The sequence below is a fragment of the Alligator sinensis genome, unplaced genomic scaffold, assembly GCF_000455745.1.
Source record: "Alligator sinensis unplaced genomic scaffold, ASM45574v1 scaffold1146_2, whole genome shotgun sequence".
Classification (NCBI taxonomy): Eukaryota; Metazoa; Chordata; order Crocodylia; family Alligatoridae; genus Alligator; species Alligator sinensis.
In genome coordinates this window covers 118,438-140,982 of record NW_005843326.1, presented here as the reverse complement: position 1 = coordinate 140,982, position 22,545 = coordinate 118,438, and the positions used below count along the sequence as shown (strand labels likewise).

General features: G+C 40.8%; 1 protein-coding gene across 1 annotated transcript in view; it reads right to left on the bottom strand.

Moving 5' to 3' along the window:
* The window catches only part of DCHS2 (dachsous cadherin-related 2), a 122,773-nt gene that overhangs the window by 38,750 nt on the left and 61,478 nt on the right, over positions 1-22,545 (bottom strand). The window contains exons 8-13 of the mRNA XM_006038362.1: positions 21,872-22,029; positions 19,442-20,282; positions 17,437-17,676; positions 7,881-8,015; positions 7,426-7,635; positions 3,625-4,482 (exon numbers count right to left, since the gene is read on the bottom strand). Of these exons, the coding sequence (XP_006038424.1) occupies positions 3,625-4,482; positions 7,426-7,635; positions 7,881-8,015; positions 17,437-17,676; positions 19,442-20,282; positions 21,872-22,029 (2,442 nt within the window). The remainder of the gene's footprint in view (positions 1-3,624; positions 4,483-7,425; positions 7,636-7,880; positions 8,016-17,436; positions 17,677-19,441; positions 20,283-21,871; positions 22,030-22,545) is intronic.

The window sequence follows — 22,545 nt, the reverse complement described above, 5'->3', positions numbered from 1 at the left end:
CCCAGAAAGGATGTGAACAAAAAAAATGGTGAGGGGCCTGGGGGACATGACTTATAAGGAAAGACTGAGGGAACTGGGCTTATTTAGTCTAGAGAAGAGACTGAGGGGGGACTTAATAGCAGCCTTCAACTAACTGAAGGGGGTTTGAAAGAGGAGGGAGCTAGACTGTTCTCAGTGGTGGCAGATGACAGAACAAGGAGCAATGGTCTCAAGTTGCAGCAAGGGAAGTTTAGGTTGGATATTAGGAAGAATTTTCTCTCTAGGAGAGTAGTAAAACACTGGAACAGGTTGCCCAGAGAGATGGTGGAAGCACCATCTTTAGAGGTTTTCAAAACCCGGCTAGACAAAGCTTTGACTAGGATGATCTAGCTGGGGAGGGTCCTGCTTTGAGCATGGGGTTGGACTAGATGACCTCCTGAGGTTCCTTCCAGCCCTAATTTTCTATGTTTCTATGATTCCTGAGACATTCAATCAATCCCCCTCAAAGCAGCATATACCATGAACATTCAACAGGACTGATGGATGCAGGAGGAAGCAAAATGAGTTCAGGACTATCCACTAAAGATACACTGTCCCCACAACCCCTACTTATACCAATAGAACATCACAGCTAATTTGAAACTGTTAGGTCAACCTGAATAAGAAGAGGGATACTGTAAAAATCTAGACCTGGGGAAAGGCTTATATCTTCCTGCTATAATGGTGCTCCGCAGACATGGATTTTCCTTCTCAGTCCTTCTCTAACCTCTCCAGAGAATACTCTAGAATACTTCAGGCTAAGGAATATTCTGAGGTTGGTCTTCATCAGTCACTCTTTTTGGAGCTGTTCCAGTTTGTAGAAAATATTTGAATATTTTTGAGACAAAGTGAGAGAATGAAAATTATCCTCTAACCTGGTGTTTAGGACACCCATCTCCTGCTTTTAGCACAAGAGACCAAAATCAAACCATTTCATTTCAATTTAAACAAAATGTTTTTTTTATATATTATTTTTTTCTTGATGATGTTGCTTGGCCACTAAAACTCACAAAAATGATTTAATTGTAGAAACCTACCAGGACCTACAAGTGAGTCTGGCTTGCAGCTTGTAAGATGTACAAGACAAAGCATGGGCAAACAATTTGTAGCCAATAGTTTCAGCAACAAAGTTAGCTCTTTACTCTAATCGCCATCATTCAGGAACATATTTGATTTTTATCAATTTGTCAGAAAACTATTCTATGATTGCTTTACATTAACACATTTCATTGCATGTATCGCTCACAAACTCTATAGCCATTTACTAACAACTTGAGAGTTTATCATTCCCACAACATTCTTACAGTATAAAGGAATATTGCTCTTATTCTGCAGATGGAAAGTCCAAAGCATAGACAGGACAAATGACTTGTGAAAAGTAAGAGCCATTAGGTGGCAGATGAATCACAGCACAGGTTATATCTCCCCAAACATCTGGCAAATTATACAATAGTATTCAAGTATGTGAAAGCTGTGAGAGTTATTCCTGTGAGACTCTTGCTGTGATCAGTTTATCCCTGAAACATAAAAACCTGATCACCAGTATATACCAGTATGCATAACTATATATCAGATACAGTTTTCAGCTACAGTTACTTCTGAAACACCTTGACTAAACGGAGCATTTTATTTGTGATTAAACAGTGAAGCCCCTTTTAAAAACTGTGTATAGAATTTAACGCTGACCTCCAGGAGTATAGAATTCTACAGTTATACCCAGAAAAAAGAAAGTCTAAACAGACCCTATGTGTATTCCTTTATCTACAGAGAGTATTTAAAAATGTAGGATTCTTTCTATTGTTTGTCCTTGAACAAGTCTGGTTAAATAAGAATTCCTTGCACAATTCTTTCAATAACTAGGGAATCATTCAAAGCGTCTGTGTTTTTTTCTCCTTACTTCTATTCACTCTATTGCAAGACTTATGCTGTAGGAAAATTTTGGAGTGTTCCTGAATGCAGTTTACTAGTAACGTTGCTACAACTAAACTCATTTAGTGCAACAGACATAGGTGACTGGTGCATCCCGAGTCTGGGGGGGCACCAGTGGGGCATGACCTGGGTGGGGGGGGGTCCCCCAGCAGCCAGCCGGAGACTGGCGAAGCCAATTTCAGGGGGAGACACAAGTGCATTCTGTGCCCCCTACCAGCTGGAGTGCTTGCTGTCAGGGGGGGCACCAGCACTCTGGGGGCATGTGCCCCCCCCATACCCTCCCTACATGTCGCCTATGACAACAGATACATAAAGGCCTCATCCAAGCTTTCACTTTGCCCTGTTAAAAAGACAGCCCTGTTCCTTTGATGTTACAAAGTTGCAAGTATAGGGGAGAGTCAAGTCAGGGACAGGGCAAAGTTAATTACTTAGTAAACACAGTTGGGAAGGGGATTGCACCAGGGTGAATGTTAACTGATTAGGAGCCAGCAGCTACTTAAGTCCACAGCAAGGGGTTTTCCTTTGCCCCCTGGGGCACAGTGTAGAGAGATTCAGCAGAGACGCCAGGAGCGGCAGACCCAGTGCTGGAGCAGCTTGCTGATAAGACAGGCTGACTGGGTGTAGGTAACTACGGCAACCAGCAAAGCAAGGAGGTGAGAAAGAGAAGAGAAACTTACTGGCTGAGAGAAGGTCCCATGGAGAAAGGATCCGCTGGTACCGGCAGGAAAGAAAAGAGAGTGGGACTGGAGTAGAGCTGACTGGCTTGGGGGAGTGGGCTGCACAGTGGTGGAGGGAGAAGGGAAGACCGCGAGCTCTCCACAGGAGAAGGTCCCATGGAGAAAGGATCCGCTGGTACCGGCAGGAAAGAAAAGAGAGTGGGACTGGAGTAGAGCTGACTGGCTTGGGGGAGTGGGCTGCACAGTGGTGGAGGGAGAAGGGAAGACCGCGAGCTCTCCACAGCCTGTGGGGAAGTTACTAATAAACCAATTTTCTTTTATCCTGCTTCTGGGGTGATTTACTACATCGTCTCTCATTGGGGAATTGACTTCTTATTCTTCCATCATTCCAAAGTATGGCAGGCGAGCCCCAGGGAGAGAGATTTTGTTATTCACCCCCACCCAGCCACACACTTCATTTACTGAACTACTAGCTATATAATTATTTTACATCATATAGTCAAGGAGGGCTTTTTCTTTTTTTTCTTTTTTAAATTAAGCCAACATATGTACACATACACACTCACACAAATAAATTCTGCCTTCACTCTCACTAGATATACACTGGCAAGGAAAACAGCACAGAGTAAATACAGAGAGCACTTAACTAGAGTCATTTTGCTGATAAAGAGCTGTCCAGGGATGGACTTAAGAGTGCAGTATCCACTATTTCTCTTTAAAAAAAGAAGCATTTCATTAATGTGAGTAAAGCCATGTCATAAAAGCAAGAGCCTGAGACTCCTCCAGGCCAGCAAATCAGGCTCCTTTTGGCCCTAGTACACTGGCCAATAAATAATAGTTTTCTCACCCCAGAGTTTGCATACATAGCCCAAACCCAGCTGAACTTGAAGTTGCTGTTATATGTCAGAAAAAACACGCTCCCTATTCTGTTCATCACCATTAGCACTCCAAAGGCCAAGACTCTGGCTACTGTATGGACATGACTTTGTCTGATACTCACCTGATTCACTATTTTCAGGCACAGTTATTTCATATAGTCTTTGACTAAATGAAATCTCCTCCTCTTGTTCCCTTGTAGAGACAGACAAGAGAGCTGTAGCTGTCCTCGGTGGGAAACCTTGATCTGAAGCCATTACAAAAAGGTGGGTAGTGAAGCCTTCAGAAGGCATAGGCTCTTGAAGAGTAACCTCTCCTGTCTTCATGTCAATCTGAAACATAGGTTCTGGTACCATAAAACTAAAAACTACAGTTCCATTTGGCCCCAGATCCATGTCCTCTGCTCTCACAGTGACTACTGTCTGATTCACAGAGGTTTCAGCAGACACATAAGCCATGTAAGGGTTCTGTAGAACAACTGGATCGTTGTCATTAATATCGTCAATGTACACCATAATATTGGTAGTAGTACTTCTTGGTCCCTGGATGCTACAGTCACTTGCCACAGCTCTGAATGTATACTGAGATCTGGTCTCCCGATCCAGGGCTTTTGTTGTTATTACAGCACCAGTTGCACTATTAATAGCAAATGCTCCAAGGGTGTCATCAATGAGAGAGTATACAACCTCACCATTCAGGCCATCATCTTCATCAGAAGCAAACAGCTCAAGAATTACTGATCCTTCTTCAAGGTCTTCTCTTATAGAGGTTTGATAATGGCGCTTTGCAAATATAGGACTGTTATCATTTTCATCCAGTACTGTAATCTGCAGCTGTGTTGTAGAGCTTCTTGGTGGGATGCCCAAGTCATGGCACTCAATAATAAGGGTAAAGTTGTTGGCATCCTCTCTGTCTAAGTTACGAGTGGCCAAGAGTTTTCCTGAAGTATCATTTAGAGTGAAGTATTCCCCAAAATTTCCACCTTTAAAATACAACAACAAAAACAAAACAATGATAATCTATTACAATTTAAAGAAACCCCTAACCAACACCTACTTTGGGGGCCAGATGAATGACATGGGATGGGTCCATAAGCTAGATGAATGGTGCTGGGTAAGCCCCATGGGCCAAGTAGGGCTCATAGGCCCCTTTCCCCTTGACATGCTGCATCCAGTGTCTGCAGTGCCTGCTCCAAAATAGTGAAAAAAAGTTCAAGATGACACCACATGCAGCACTTGTCCCAAACGAGGTGGAGTGAGTGCTGCATATAGCATAATCCCAGGCTAGCCAGAGTTGGGCAATTAATCTTTCATGCAGAGGACCTATTGCCTTTCCAGCCCCCACATGCTGGATCAGGCACTGCAGACCTGCACTACACACAGTACCTGTTCTGGACCTGTGCTGCACACGGTGCCTGCCCCAGACCAGCTACAGCATATGCTACGGGTGCTGGATCCAGCATGCAGGGGCAGTGCTGGACTGGTCCTCTGTACATGCCACATTTAGCACAGGTTCTAGACTGGGCACCATGTGTCCTGGCTCTGCTCATGGGTCTGGTTCAGCTTCTGCTGTGTGCGGCATGTGGGTCAAATCAAGACATGGGGCCAGTACATCAAGGGCTGAATGATATGGCTCTGCAGGCCAGACAGGCCATAACTTTGACACCCCTTCCCTATGTTAACTGTATGAACATGATCTAACATCATATGGATGGTGCACTCATGGGCCTCTGGCATATATCCCTTCTTTTGTAAGAATCAAAACCTGTGTTTCATTTAAATTGGTGTGTCGCAGTGACAGTAAATACAAAATGTCATACCCATTTACAGAACAGATGCTTATCCTTTCATTTTATGAATTAATTTTACCAGATGCTTGTCCTTTTCCCCAAATCAACACATCTTATAAAATCTACTGCCACTATGCTGCTGGACAAAGTGACCTCTTTCCAATCTTGGTTACAAATTCAAAAAATCTATCAAGTATTATTGGCAACAATTGTAGTTACTTACTTCTTGCTCTCATCTACTAGCCTGTCTCTTGGAAGTCAATTAAACTTTTAATTATTTTTTAAAGCTAAAAGTAAAACTCTGGAGCAATGGATTTGAGAGATAATTAAAATGTTTTCAAAAAGGGAGAATAGAATAGCATGTTGTAACAATGCACCCAAACGTTCCTGGTTCAAGTCAAATCACAGTCCCCCAGCATCCCAGCAGTCCTGGGTTGGGCTGTGCTGTCTGCTCCAGAGAACAGAGCTGTCCCTGCCCCTCTGCTCCCTAGCTGAAGCAATGAGAGCTGGCTGACAAGGGCAGGAGGGGGGCGGGGGAGGTCAAGCCTGGCTGGGGATGCAGCCCAGTCTAGGGGCGGGGGGGAAGGGGGAGCTGCTCCTCCCAGGCAAACCCCAGCTGGGGGCTGGGGCCAGGGAGGGGGGTTAAACACCCCTTCCCCTGCTCAAATGTATTGGTGGCTGCAACTGTGGATTACAAATCCCAGAGGCACCTGGAAGCAGGAAGAGGAAGTGATAAGCAACCCTACAGGGTCCTGTTGCTGTAATTCTGGACTACCAATCCCAGAGATCTTGGGGGCAGCTGGAAGAGGAAGAGAATGCACAGCCAGAAAGCCCTGCTCTAGCTCACTGTCTTCTGGCCTGAGCCACTGGAGGCATGTAGCTGCATTTCCTGAATCAGCTCCACCAAGTTAAGTTCCTCCAACCCAATCTGTCCCTGTAACAGGGTCCTACTCCAGGGGTGACCATAATGCCCCTAAATTTTGAGGGCCAGGTTAGCAGATTTAACTATTTGTGGGTAAAAGAGGCTTTTAGTAATTGGAGGATGTTTTGGGGTTTCTATGTGGAAGATGAAGAGAAGGATCAGATTGGAGACCTTAATCTGAGAAAGGGTTTGGAGGATAATAATAAAAGATACAAAAATAAAAAGAAGGACATTAGATATTTTAATCCAGCATTTTTCAAAGGTGGGGAATCATAAGGTGTCTATACACATACATTGAGACTGCTCCGATGCACTGTAATTACAGTCCATTAGAGCAAACTCAATTAATCGAGTCTGCCAGAGCGTGGTAATTACTATGCTCCAGCAGACTACAGTGTCATGTGTACCAGCATCTCCATACTGAAAAATGGCAGGTGTGCCTTAATTAAAACTCATTTGATGAGCTTTAAACACCCCTACCTCCATTTTTCAGCGTGGGGACACTGATACATGTGATGCTCCGGGCACTTCAATCAGAGCCACTCTAATTAAAGCACCCTTCCTCCCCCCGCCTCCTGGAGCATGTGTATAAATGCCCACTATGCACAAAATTAAGAAGAAGCCTTTAACTCTACAAGGTAAGACTGAAAAAGGGCAAAATTAGGTTCATTTTCCTGAAGGAAGGCATTACAAAGGTATGCTGCTCTAGGCCATCTCCTACCAGTGCAGAACTGGCCCCTACAGTGTACTTTTCTATGCTCTGCATCTCCTTTTAAATCTCCCAAACAATTGAGTTTTCAGCACTTCCCCTTCAGACACTGTCCTTATTCAAAAGAACTTTCTGGATGCTTTTAGTTTTTCCTCCTCTTGTGATTACACCATACATATACTTACAGATGCTTACCATGCTTCTCTTAACCAGCAAGCTATATTTAGGTCTGAATTCCTCTTTATAAGTTGAAACTTCTCTTTTATGCTCTTCTAAATCTAAGGAGTAGACTGAGGTGGTGATTTGAAAGTCCTCATCAATGGAGGATATGGAAGAAGGGCTTTTCCAAAATAAAGAAAGTCTTTGGATTCCATGATAGACCACATGAGACCTGGCAGCTGGATTCGCTGAGATAAGAACTATTTTAAAACCTGGAACTGTTGTTTAAATATTTGTATAACTTACTTGGCATTTGTACACATGCTAATTAAAGATCATAACTTACCAATTATTTGGTATCTCAAAGTTCCATTGTTGCCAGTATCCATGTCTACAGCCAATGCTGTGTGAACTACGGTAGGTTCTTGGTTTTCTGGAATTTGCATTTCAGAGACAGGAAGAAGAAACTCCGGAGTATAGTCATTTTCATCTAATACCTTGCAGACAATAGCTGCTGTGCTGGATAAAGAAGGCATTCCACTGTCTCGAACCAACACTGAGATGTAATATATAGAAACCAATTTTAATATTGGTGATATTAGTGTAATGATGAATCTTCAACAATATCAGAAAATCAAAGTACATGTGTTATGAAGAAAATACACAGCTACTCTTTCTTCCTGAACATCATACTACTTTTAAGTCAAACAACATTGATAAAAGATAACACTCTAAGTGAACCCACTCTCCATAGTACCTCCACCCATTTTACAGTACCGTATAAACTTCTCAGACTGTTACCTTTAATACTGAAAATCTCTTGTGCCTCCCTGTCAAGTGATACAGTTGTCATCACCTCTCCGGTATCTGAGTTTATCCTGAAATTTTCATATCCTGTTCCTGGTAATATTTCATATTGCAGCAGGGAATTTATTCCTTAAAAACATAAAGGAAATCCCAATAAAATACAAAAAGTTTTAGGGTTTATTGATAACCACTATTCTGACACTATTATACTTTTTCAGTAATCTTTTATTTGGACAAGGGATTACAGATGATCTGGTTTGTGAGTCTGATCCAGCCTGTGGACCATCTCCATGCCATAGGGGCGGATGAGTTTGATACTCCTGCTGTACAGTATGTGATCACTATTATACCAGATCATCTCTGGAGAATAAGCAAGCTAGCAAATGCAGCAGCTATTTTTTTCTCCTTTCAAAACGCCTTGCCTCTTGCATAAAGTGAGAAATCTGATTCCACATTCCTATCCATTACGAATTCAAAATAATTTCTCCCATATTTTAGTTTCAGTGCTCTCCTGAGAAAAGTATAACGTCATTTCCATCATTGGTTATAGAGTAAGGTCATTCACACTATTAACTTTAACAAGTCTAATCCTACATTACATACAAAAGGCAGCAGCCATTCATCTTGTACTATTGTGCTGGTTTAGTTTCAGCCTTTCACAAGTTCAGTTCAATCATTTTTCTTTGCATTTTTTAAACAATCAGTCTTTTAGTAGTGTAGGAATAGTCAGTACACCTGGAAAAGGACAGAGCTGTTAGGAAATGTTGAAACTCAGCCCTTCAGGCTTGAACCACATAGGCCTGATTTCATTTACACCACTGAAAATCTGGATGAACTCCTCTAGAGATTATGATCTATGTAATGTCAGTGTGAGAAAAGGCCTTATAAATTTTAATGTTGGCCACTGCCTCGCTTCACTTTTAAACAACCTTGATAAGATACCATAATGAAGTCATTTTATTATGGAACTAACTCCTATAAATATATTTGCTTTTAAATTAATAGGAAGAGGTGACACATTCATACATAAAGATAAAGTGATGAAAGACAAGAAGAATAAGCTATAGGTAAAAGAAACTAACAATGGCAAAAAGAAACATGAAGAACCTCCTGCGAAATTGAAGATGAACAACTCACTCAAATCCATTCCCTAGCAAAATTTATATTACGTAAATTTTGAAAATACCCCTGTACCTCTAGTTGCTCAAAAATGGCTACATTAGCTGATACAGACCTCATTAACTACATCTGAAAGGGAGAAAGGAAAAGATACCTGCTTTGGCAAAAGCCTATGGTGTTTTGCAACTATAGGACCTTTAAAACTCGCGCTGTTCATACGGGTCATTATTATGCGTAGCCAGTGCTGCACAAACATACAGGTGCCATAATAGTCAACTAGTCACATTCATACAAAATTAAAAATAAAATACCTAACTTCTGAAATAAAAGGAAAAAAAACACATGTTTTTGTCTTTTGAGATGGAAGTCAGTAGCCTGCCTGCCTGTATCTTTCTTTCAGGTGTCCAGTTCAAGTCTATTAGAAGATAACACAAGCACATCTGACCCTCTATTGAGAAGAGGGGAATGATGATGAATAATCAGTATATTGTGATACCACACACCTGGCATAGTAGGTGACGTACATTTAATTCACCTCCGTATGTACATCAATGAATAAGCTGGCCAGAATATTTTCATTAAAATACAGTTTTATTGAAACATGCCAATTCACTGAGCCTGAAATATTTGGTCTGAAATACTTTAGGTCCAATGAACTTTTCTGCCTCAAAGGAAGGAATCCTATGGGAACCTACCTCGATTCACGGTGAGGCTCCTATTGCTTTCAGGATCTGCAGCTCTAGGGTACCTGCCAAGTGAATTGACACTGTTCCAAGGACCTTGGTGCTTCCACAGCGCACAGCACCCAGCCATGCTGATGTTTCCAGGTCCTGCCCCAAAGCTGACAGCTTGAAAGTGCTGGATCTAAGTAAAGCTTATAGGACTTGCATGCTCCCCACTGCAGAGTAGGGGCACAGAGCTTAGAAGTCTTCTCACAGCTTTGGGACAGCCCCATCATTCAGGCTGGCTTTAGATTTCAGACCCTTAAAGTATCAAGCTCCCCAGACCTAAGGCAGCCTTTCCGAGGGCCCCTAAGGCAACAGTTACTCAAAGCAGGCCACCACCTTTTCAATTGTTCAAAAGTTTCTGAAACATTCATGTGTGATCAGAGATTTTATAAACATTTTTCCTTCTATTGTAGAGTTTGGATGCTCCAAAGGAACCGAGAAATACCTTCACCTGATCAATAATAACATTCCTAAGAAACAAAATATAATTGCATCTTCCTGCATCGTACAGCCAATGTGAAATGAAGGAAAAAGGACTATTTTCTTCATGTAATAAATACTGCACACTCTCTGGAGATAAGAACTTTTTCAGTGAACTCCTCTCAGGAGCTGGTAGTCCTCCAAATATTTAATAATTATTTTATGTAGGTGAAACAACTGCATTTCAAAAGCTGAACAGTCTCTGGCTTACATTACAGAGATTTTCCAAGGCAGAGGTCCCTATTAATCCTCTGATTTTTTTTCATGAAAGTTCAATATGGAACTGCAGAAAATGCTGAGCATTAGCTTAAACACAGATCTTGCCAGATGCACTTCAGCGTGGTTTGAAGCCCAAGAGATTTTGCATAAAGGAGGTTTCTCAGGCCAAGTGTTCAGACATTCTGCTTGCTTAATTCAGATGTTCTGCTCTTGTCTGATGGCTTAGATGTATAGGTGGTTTCCATACAACTTATTTCAGGGGTGAAATGATCCAAAAGGAAGTAACTGCACACTTCAAGTTCTCCAGAGGTAGATGGAATGTCTAAGGGAGCTGAGATCCTCAAAAAATCTAAGAAAGAACAGAGAGTAATCTGGGGTGCCAATAGTAATGCTGTGAGTGCTGCTTTTAATGAGCAAAAGTGGTCTATTGGTGAGAGCTGGTGAAACAGGAAGTCCAATGAATGTCAGAAAGAATGAAAGGGTCATAGATGCTAAGGATTCAGCAGGGTTTTCCATAACTGACCCTTCAGAGAAACAGCCATACTTGAGGCCTGAGTCAAACACAATGGCATGTTTTGCTACCTGTAAGTAGAGAACTAAGGAGACTGTAGGCTGTATTTTTTTCAGTAAAAAAGACCCTCTGTACAACCATTCAAGGAAAACATTAAAAAAAAAGACAGACGCAGAGATGAAGGTGGTGTACATAAGACAGGCAAAGACTTTTCTTTCGGTTGTGAAATGTATCTCCACCCAAAATAATGTAATTCATAGAGCAAATGAGTTATAATAAGAAAAATATTGTGGCATTGTCCCAATCATATATGAAGAGCAAACAACATCTATTTTAGGTTATATGTTTATTTAAGTATTTGGGGTTTTTCATCTTATTGCATTATGAAGGGCCTTTTAGTTTTTATTTTAAATAGTACTATAATAGATGCAGAACATTGGATCAAATATTCTGAAAATGAGAAAAACTCCCAATAGAATTGTGGTTACTGGAAAACATGTTAAAATAATAATTTTAAAAATCTCACTAAGGAACGTTCAGCGGCAATATGCTGCTGAAATTCTGTCTGTACTGCCAGCTGCATGCTGACTCCTGGTCAGTGCCACCCCTTATGCTTGGAAGGTCCTTCCTATTCATTTTGCCAAGTTGCCACAGCCTGCTCATTCTAACTGACCTAAACTTTTCATTTATTCTGCCCTGGCCACAAGAAATAATAGTAAATAAATATAGGCTGCAAGAGGAGGAGGGATTCAAGCACATTCTCATTGTTCTTCAGTGTCTCTTTTTGATTGCCTAACTTTTCATATCAGGTACTACACTATTTTATATTGTATATAAGGTTTACCAATCACATTCTTGCTAATTAATAAAAATAAAATAATACTTTGTAGTATGAAGTACAGGAGCAGACACAGATGCTGCTCAGTTTTTTTGCTGGCTTTATGCCATGGATTCATACTGTTTATGGACTTGGTTACTTACTCATGTCTTGCTTTCCCTAACCTCCTTTGCAGAACTTTTGTCCAAACAAGGCACAAATGTGGCAGACATGGGATGAAGGGTCCCTCCTATATGGCATCTCCTTTGGTCTGCCCATCTCATACTTACCTTTTATAATAATTATGAGCACCGTACCAGAACTGTAGATCTTGTTGGCTGCTGAGGATTGTTTTGTTAACCAGCTCTAATGATTTTTTTTGATAGCACAAAATTACACAATGCTACAAAAAATATGTGGAGGAGGAGACCATATGGTATGAAGGAAATCATTCATAAAGTTGATCTGAATTTTGTGCCAGTTGCAGAAAGGACTTCAATTCTGCTTCAGATTTTGACTTATTTGTTTGTAACCTAATAGAAGGTAACTGGAAACAAACATAGATTTTGCATAATTATACTCATTACCACATGTACATATTGCATATAGGAAATCAAAGATGGGATCCTCTTCAATGCATAGATTGCCTATAATAACATCTATCTTAGATATTCAAAACAAGTTAGTGGCTATGAAATTGTTACGTTTTTTCTTGTTGTTGCTTAGAAAAAAATTCTCCCATTTTGACTCTTTCTACCATACACACAGAGCATATGAATAACTCTTCTTTCTCATCTATTTATCTAACTCTGAAAAACAACATTATTATCCTTAAAATATATGTGATGCCTCCATGTCAAAAGTTTTTATTCTTGTCAGCAATCTGCAGTTACTTCCAGCTTAATACCGTTTCAGTTTTAGTCCATGAAAATTCTTGGTTGACAGTGCCCCTCTATGGCCAGAAAATATTAATGCATGCTTGCCGGTTCTGTTACACAAAATCCTCTATCTTTTAAGATATCAAAAATATACTTGTAAGGAGGAATTAAATTTGCATACATATTCACTATAAAGCAGATATATATTGTTAACAACTGATGTTTCAAGGAAAAAAAATCATTACCTGCCTGTGTCAGGTTCCTAAACAGTACTATGAATATTTCTTTTACATGACAGTTTCCCAGAGTTTGGGTCTCATTTTATTCTTCCTAATGCCAACTGAGGTTTTGCTATTGATGTCAGTGAAAAATCAGGATTTTGCTGGATTTCCCTTAATGTAAACATTTATTTTATGAAGTGCTGGGGCAAAGGGCCTTGGTGGGGAAAATATAAGACTTGGGAGGCATCTTATAAGGACATTGGTAGATAACGTGTGGCACAAGGTTTATTTTTTTCTGCCTTTTATTTAAATAAAGGTTATACAAATGTGATATTAAGATATGACTTTTCCAAAATTTCAACATGTCCCTTTGGTTTCTGCAACACAAGCACTGTAGCATTACACCAGCAAATGAAACCAACCAGTCAAAACTAAGAACCCAATTCTCTGCTCAGGAAGACTGCTGAGCCTGGTGAGCCCCATAAACTTAACAGGGTCTCAGCAAGTTCCTATTTCTGTGGATCAGAATGCAAGATCCGAGCCAAGTCAAAAAGTAAGCAGTTTCAATGTTTAAAGATAAATTACATTTTAATTATGATAATCATGTTTAATTTAAAGGGTTATAAACAACATAAGGACTTTTTTCTTTACATTTTAATTGGTAACATACTTTTATGCCTATGTGCTTGTCTTCTGTCTTCTACTTTCCTTTTTCTCTGTTGAATTATTTACATTTGGAACTCAGAAAATGAGGAATAATCTACTCTTTACAGAATTGATGTTTAGTACAGAATATTCAAACTGGACTCTGACTGCAGCAAATTCTAAGGAATATTATTTTTTATTTTGCTATTTTTCTCAGTTTCTTTGGTTTGTTTGAGCTTGTGTTGCAGGAGGCTGGAGCTTTCCTGGAAATTGAATTTCAGAGGTTTAGAAATGTGCTGCTTTAGCTAGTTTAACAAAATTCATTTAAATTCAATATTATACTGTACTACCCATTTCCACAAAGTTTTCTGAGCACCAATTTTTATTCTACGTGTGCGTCTACATGTGGCCGTATGGTATCTTTCTTACTGCACCATCATTTAGTACTTCCTTTTGGAAGTACTAAAAGACAGTGCAGTAGCAGCCCGTACTGCACCGTGCTGGCCATGCATTTTTATTTTTGACTGCTACATCACCTTGCTACAGCGATGTATCAACGGCATCACGGTTTTTGCCAGCAGATGCTATGACACTGTAGCACATTGCTATGGCACCATAGCATCTTGTGTAGACAAATCCTATGTGTATTAAAAATGGACCCAGCCCGATCCTGAAGAAAAAAATACCTGCAAACTTTGCAGGAATAAAAATATGAACCCAGAGCTAGATTTCAGAACTCAGACCCATCTATAATCTGGGAACAAAATTAGGTGGCTAACATGAACCAAAGTCTGTCATTAAATTACATCCAATATGAAAGTAATCATAGAATCATAGAAAAATAAGGCTGGAAAGGACCCCAGTTCAAATCCCTGCTTAAGGGAGTGTCAACTGTGCCTAAACAATCTCATTCCAAGGTTTGTTTAACCATTTCTAAAAAACTTCCAAGGATAAAGATTCCCTAATTTAACCATCCTCATAGTGAGAATTTTTTTTTCTAATATCCAAACAAAATTTAACTTGCTTACCACCCTCTTTATAACCACCCTTCATTTGTTTGAAGACTATTATGAAATCACACCTCAGCCATGTCTTCTCCTTAAATAATTCCAATTCTTCCAGCCTTTCCTCATGAATCATGTTTGCTAGATCACGAACCATTTTGTTGCTCTCTCTCTCCTTGCAGTAGTTCTGCATTTCCTTCGCTAACTAATGACATAGGAAACAATTGATACATATCACATCCACTGTTCTTTCTTCAATTTAAAAAGCCCATAACCTTGTTCAAGAAGGATATCAGGTTGGTTAACCACAACTTGCTTTGGGAGCAGTTAACGCAGCAGTTAACAGCTCTATGAGCAATTAATACTCCTATTGCTCTCCCACTGCCAAATACCTGGACCCATGGGGAGCCCCACAGGCTGGATGATCCAGCTCTGCAGGCTGGAGGTTGAGCACTACTACTCTAAGTGCTTAAAAAAAAAAGAAAGAAAAGATTCCTTTATTAAGTTCTCCATAATCTGTCTGGGTATCAAATTTAGACTATCTGCTCTGTAATTTCCTGGACATTCCCTGCTTTTTAAAGATGAACACTACATTTGCCTTTTTCTAGTCATCCAGGACTTCATCTGATCTTCACAGCTAGGGACAGAAGTTACACATAAACTGGTTTAAGTGATCAGAAACTGATTTAAACCTGTAAACAGAACATAAGTTCAGTGCACAAAAACTGCTTTCAAAATTACCAAAACTGGTTTAAGATAAACATGGTTGGATGTAGTATCAGACTTAACGGATTTAGGTCAAACCAGCTTATGAAACTTCTGTCCCAGATCTGTTCCTGGTTCAAGTTAACTCATAGTCCTCCAGCATCCCAGGATGCTTTGCAGCTCTGGACTATGCTGCCTGCTCCAGTGGAGCAGAGACCACCTCACCCCTCTGCTCAACCTGCTTTCTGCCTGCGTCCATCAGCCCATAGGGACAGGGAGGCAGGGGAACAGACCCCCAGCCCTTCCTAGCCAGGGTCTACACAGCATGTGGGGGAAGGGAAAGCCCCTTTGGTGTCGGCATTTGAGACCCTGACAGCCCTCTCCCTTTCCTCCTTCTCCTTCCCAGTTGCTGATTGCTTCAGCAGCTGCCACACAAGGGAGGGAGATGAAGTCCTTCTGGCTGGGTGCCTGCCCATGCAGCCCAGCATGGGGACAGCAGAGAGCTACTGCCTTGAGGGGCTTTCCCCCACCCCAGTCCAGGGTCCCCCAGCCCCAGGCAGCTCCAGGGAGCTGAGGGAAATCTTCTCCTCCCATATCTTGCCTTAGAACCTTATTTCAGCCTAGGCGAGTCTCAGGCAGCTTGAGGGAGCAAAGGGAAGTTCTCCTACTCCTCCATAGCCAGTTTTGCCTTAGCTTCTCTGAGCAAGGGAAAACAAATGCAGGGGAGCAAAGCAATTTCCCTCTACTCACTGGGCTACCCCTGAGACTGCAGCAGGCAATTAAGGCAAATGAGTGGGGTTGGAAAGAGTTCCCCTCAGCTCCTGAGGCTGCAGGACCCTGGGCTGGGGTGGTGAGAAGCCCCGTCCAGGCGGGGGCTCCAGTGCCCTCATGCTGGGCTGCAAGGGCAGACACCTGGCGGGGAGGACTTTTCCTTTGCTTCTGCGGCAGTGGCTGAAGCAGTGGTTGAGCCAGCAGCTGGGAAGGGGAAGGGGAGGAATTCCCCTCAGCTCCCCAGGGCTGCCTGGGCTGGGGAACCCAGGCTGGGGGAAACCTCCAGAGGGGGGAGGCTCCCTCAAGGTGGGCCAGCACCCGGACAGCAGGCTCTTCAACCCCTTGAGGGGGGACATCAGGAGTTTGGGGACAGCAGGAGTTTGGGAACACAATACAAGCTTTTGCAAGCTGAAATGTCAATGCCAGAACACATGCAATATGCATAACTCCTTCCCACCTCACTCTTTTATATAGGTAGTGCTTAAAGGCAGCTTAGAGGAAGCTGCCTAATTTGAACTGATTCAGTCTCTGGCTTTTTGACTTAGCCCATGAGTTCTCAAGAGAATAGGCAATGGCTGTGCAATTAACTCAGTAAATTCCTTGAATTTTCCAGGATAAATCTCATCTGTCCCTGGTGACTAAAACATCCAACTTCTCTAAGTATTCTCTAATCTGTTCTTTTCCTACTAAACTGATCATCTCTTCCCCTACTCTTATTGCTAACTGTGTTTATCGTCTGATAGCTGGCATTATTTGGGCAGACAAGACAGAAGTAAAAAAAGAAAAAAACCCACTAAGTGTACCTTCCTTTGCTGACTGTCCCTTGCATTAATGAACCTACATTTTCCTCAGTCGTCCTCTTACTTGTAACATAGTTATAGGATGTTCTTTTGTTATCTTATGTCTCTTGCTAGCTTTTTGTATCTTGGCCTTCTTGATTTTCTCCCTACATGCTTATGTAACATGTTCAAATGTAAGCACAATACAAATGAGCCACAAATAATGAGCCACATTTAACATGTGGCATCTTTGAGACTAGTTCACCATTTTGGTGGCTGGTTCACCATTTTTCTTACATGACGAACTGCCTGAATATGTGGCATGTTACAATTTACTGCATGATTAACTAATTAATCACACAATAAGTGTAATGTCTGTCAGGGGCCATAGTCTGATACATGCATCCTTAGTAATATGGCCAAGCTTCTTCTTTTTCTATAACTCCTTTTTAAGTTTCAACTTTTTAAACATTTTACTGTTTAACTAATTTGGTATCTGACTGCATGTCCTATCCATTGTTTGCATATGGATAACCTGCTGTTGTGCCCTTCATATGGTCTCTTTATGGTAAATCAGCAATCCTGTACATCTTTTCCTCATCCACTTATATTTCCTATGGGATCCTGCCTACCAGTTCTCTGAATTTGTTTAAAGTAATGTAAAGTAAGTTACCTGAATCTCTGTCTACTGCTTCCACCTTAATGACAAATTCCCCTGGATCTTTGTTTTCACAGACTGTAGCTTCATACAGTTGCCTTTGGAACTGTGGTCTCTCGTCATTCACATCAAGAATCATTATAGTTACAATCTGTGTCGCAGAGAGTGCTGGTGTGCCATCATCAAGAGCCATAATTGTCAAATTATAGTAATCTTGAATCTCATGATCCAAAGGAATAGCTATGATTAGTACTCCTGTTGTAAAAAAGGAGGGGTCAAATATATCATGTCAGTACAGTCCCTCCATTATAGTAAATTACATTATCACAATAATCACTTACTATTTATATACAGGACATTTTTTATTTTAAAAATGCTGACTTGTTGCATCAAGGTAAATGTTCCGCAGAAGTGTTGATTTTGACAAATCTTCTGAAGGACCCTACAGGCAATGGTCAAAAAAACTGCTTGCCAGCAAGATTTCTGCCAGAAATATCACTTCCTGCCAGACCTCCTGCTCAGCTACTTAGCAGCTTACCTGAAGGACTGACTTAGACCTTGGGCCTGAAGGTTTCCAGGGACCATGACTCTAGCTGGTTCCACTGTATGGACTGCCCGAGAACCTGGAACCACACCACTTCCAGACTTCTGGCATACCTGGGTCTGTGATTCCAGCAGCTGGATACCAGCTGCTCTAACAGTTACGAAGCCAGGCAGCCCTGAAGGCAACTGGCCACGTGACCCTTTACCTTTATAAATCTGATGTCATAGAACATAAAGGATCAGATTCACGGGACTTACATTTACCCCTCTTTAGCCAAAGAGTCTTCTAGATGTTTGGTGAATGGAATATCATATAAGCTCTTGCAAGCTGCATAGCTCCTTCCCATTTCACTCTTTTATATAGGTAGTGCTTAATTTACATATTTACACACACACACACACACACACACACACACACGTGTGTATAGGGACCTATTTAATTTATGGGCAAAGGAATTTTTACGGCTTGGTCACAGCACAAAAAGCCAATTTCACAGGCATTTCACAGTGGCTTCAGTCCTTGTCACTGATTGGTGGAGAGGCTGCGGAGGGGGAGGAGGGACAAGGGGGAGCTGCCATCTTGGCTGCTGGTTGTCCTTTGTGCTGTCCTCGCAGCCAGCACCTTCCCCTCTGGGGCAGGCTGTGAGGTGGTGAGGACCACTCAGGGGAGCCAGCATTTTATTTTTATTAAGACTTTTTTAAAGTTGATTTCACAGACGATTGCAGGTTTCACGGTTTCTGCAAAATTGCAAAGTAGGTAGGTCCCTACATTTGTGTGTGTGTGTGTGTGTGTGTGTGTGTGTGTAATCTCTCTATAGTGCAGTGTAGGAAATGTAGCATTTAATCCACACCTGTGATAGGGTTTTCATCAGTCATTTGAAAATCTTCATTTAAAAATATTTTTGTGTCCGTGTTAGTTAAAGTAGGGTGAAAGGCAAGTTTGGCTGCTACATGTGTTTCAGAAACAAAACAGAACAAAGGAATACCAACCAGTCAACCAAAGAAACAAACAACATCAGCCACTAATCACAAAGAAAATAGGGAATGAGAGCATAACTTAAAACAATGGCCATAACTACTATTATGAATGTCTTATATTCTGAGGAAAATTGCATTCATGTTTTAAATGGTCATGGTGATAGCAGTTTTTGTGCAGGAGCCAGGTTTCATGGGACTGGCACAAGACTGTTGAACAAACTCCCACAGAAGCTGAGGACTACTGGATGGACTACTTTCCTTTCTAAGTGAAATGCATATTTCTTTGATCTTGCCTTTGACATAAACATATAGGTACATATGCATGTTGGTATGTAAAAAAAGTCAAGACAAAATACAGACACTTCTGCTGGGCAGAGGATGAGCAGACAATCATGTGACAGATGTTAGTCATACTGCTTAATGAATTGCTGGAATGCTGTTGTGGTGAACACCATATAACAATTATATATAGAAGAAAACAGAAGAGAATTGACAGTACCTGTGATTTTATCTAGCATAAATACTTTGTTTTCATTGCCTGATAGAATATGATACGCAATTTGTCCATTGCTTCCTTCATCTGGATCCTCTGCAATTATGTGATGCACCAGAGAGCCTATCTCTGCATCCTCCATGACATAAGCAAGAGGAGAAGACACAAAACTGGGACAGTTGTCATTGATGTCTAAAATGACAATTTTTGCTGTTTGGGATCCAAGTCTGTGATCTGTCAAGTTTACTGCCTGATCTGCTGCAGACACTGTCAGGACCACAGAACGAGTGACTTCTCTATCTAACGGAACTGCTGTGATCAAGGTGCCATATGAAGGATTGATGAGAAATGGATTTTCACCAGAGTCAGTCATTTTAATGGAATACCATACTTTGCTGTTCAGAAAACTGCCGTCTCCATCTTTTGCATTGAATGTGTATACTAAGGTGCCAACAGGTACATTTTCCTCTATGCCAATCACTATGAAATCCTCTTGGAAATAAGGGGAGTGGTCATTTTTATCTTCTACATCAATATTGAGGAAAACAGAATTGTTTTGTGGAGGATTCTTATTACAATCCTTTACAACAACCCTCAGAAGGAAGTGAGAAGCTGTTTCATAGTCAAGTTCCTTGGAAAGAAAGAGCTCCCCTGTTGAACTATCTATTTCAAAATGAACATTGTCATCTTCTTCAGCAATACTAAAATGCAATTTTCTATTGGCTTGTGGACGATGACCAGCCAACTTTATAGAACTCAACACTTGTGCAGGCTTAAAATTTTCAGGTATGATGAAGTGCTTGATATCTTGATAAAAGATGGAACTCCCTTTGGGAAGTGGGATTACCTGAAAAAGCACAAAAATTGTGGGGGCGGGGTTTCCTTTTGAATTATTGGCATTACTGTAATGTATTTTCTTATAACTAATTAATGGATCTAATCATTTGTAGTTTGTGCATGGAAGACCACATTAGCTTTCATATACATCAAGGCTAGAATAACCACTTTACTGGCATAGTGTTGATATACTGTCACAAGAAGATTTAACCATCTGTTAAGCTTATTAATAGCTTATGGCTACAACACCATCTCCAAACATTTTACAAGAATTAAAATCTACCCTCAGCAAATATTCCACCATTCAAAAGTATTATCCAGCAAGGCATTACCCAGATTCATCTTTTTTCCTGTACTGCATTCAGGATTGCAATAGGGTAAGGAATGAAGCTTCTCTCTCTCCTACTGAATCTCATGAGTATCAGAGAAAAAAAGCAACACCATAGTGTTTTCTTTGGTGGTGCTCTTAAACACCTTCATTTATTTAACTATTATGAATATTTGCCATTATTTACTTTCCCAAAGATAAAGAGATAATTGATTTTGGGGTGGTTACACCATAGAATTTCCTACATCACATACCATTGTAATAGTCTAAAATTAGAGAAATTCTTCAACAGTTGAGCTACATTCGCCTTCTGACCGGGACATGACTGGCATGTCCTTTAAAGCTGCCTAAAATTAACTTTCATATTGAAAACATATGACTAGTATTCTGGATGGCATTCAACTTGTAATATATATATGAGTGTGGCCACCGGAAAGCTTGGAGCCTTTTCAAAAGCTAGTACATCTTGACCAGTGTGTGAGAATGAGCTGAGAACAATTCAAATGCAGCAAACCTACTCCAACTTTAACCCTAGATGAAGGAGTGTTAGAGTTGGAGCAGGTTTGCTGTCTTTAAATTGTTCTCAGCTCATTCACACATGACAATTAGAACTTACCCCCTGCTACCCTTTTGCAACATTCCCCTTTTGAAAGGGCTCCAAGAGTTCCTGTGTCCACACTGGGTTTACAGAAGGCCCTGCCAAACAGTTCTGTTGTGGTTCTGCTAAGTAATATGTGACTAGCTACAAAAAAGACATGACAATGGCTTTAATGCTCTCCTTGCATGGCTGAGCTTGTCACTTTGCAGCTCCTATATAGGCCTGCAAGAGGGGGTAGGCTACCCTCTTGTTCTTGTAAATGTAAGAGAAGGTTGAATAAAGGAAGAGGTGTGATACAGTGGGGAAACATCATCCACTGTATTTTCCTTTTAAAATTTACTTTTCCTTCTGCCTACTTTGATCTCCAATTTTAGCTATTTTCATGGGATATTTTTCCTCATTTCATAACCTCCTCCTGCTGGAATATGACTTATAATTGCAAGTCAACCCATAATACTGGAAATGAAATGAGGAAAATGTATCTGTCCTCTGCAATTTCCTCATTCAACAACATCAAGATTGGAAAAAATCCCAGGACATAACATGAGATAACAGGCTCTCAAGTTCACACCATACATTTTATTTTCCACATTCTCATCCTTTGGGGTTCCAATTTTTAAATGAACTGAAATTCTAGCATCATGTTTCTAATCTGTGCTAAGTAAAATGGTACCTGTATGTTAAGAGTTGCGTGTCCTTGAAGGGGAGGCATTCCTTGGTCACTTGCAGTGACAATTATTCTGTATTTAGATCTCTGATTATATGAAAGAGATTCAGTTGTCCTTAACTCACCATTGTTGGCATCAATCTGGAAGGGACCTAAATTCTCTTCTACAGCACAAAGGAAAAAAAAAAAAGAAAGAATTAATTCTTAATTCAACTGTTGAACATACAATGTCCATTGTCCAAATGCCCCCATAGTAACATATTATTAACATGCTTTGTAATTAATGGTACAAAGTGAAAAAATCTGCAGTTCCCATTTATTTCTATGGGAGCTGGGGTGGCCAGCACCTCTCCTGATTAAACTCATGATTATTCTGACCTGCTTCTAACGGGCTCAATTCTAAGATATTTTTTAAGGGTGTGTGAAACAGGCCCTATTCGATTTGGATTCAGATTTGACCCAAATTGGGGACAGTGATTCTATTTGTTGATTTGTATCACCATCCCCAATTCAATTTGGCCAAATCCAAATCGGAAGATTTGATACTGAATCAGAGAATCAGCGATTCGTACATAGACACAGCTTTAAATGTTTTTTCTACATACCTCGAGGTACCAGGCACAGCTCATGAATGCTGCGATGCAGGGGCAGATGGAGCATCCCACAGAAGCATGCGGGGG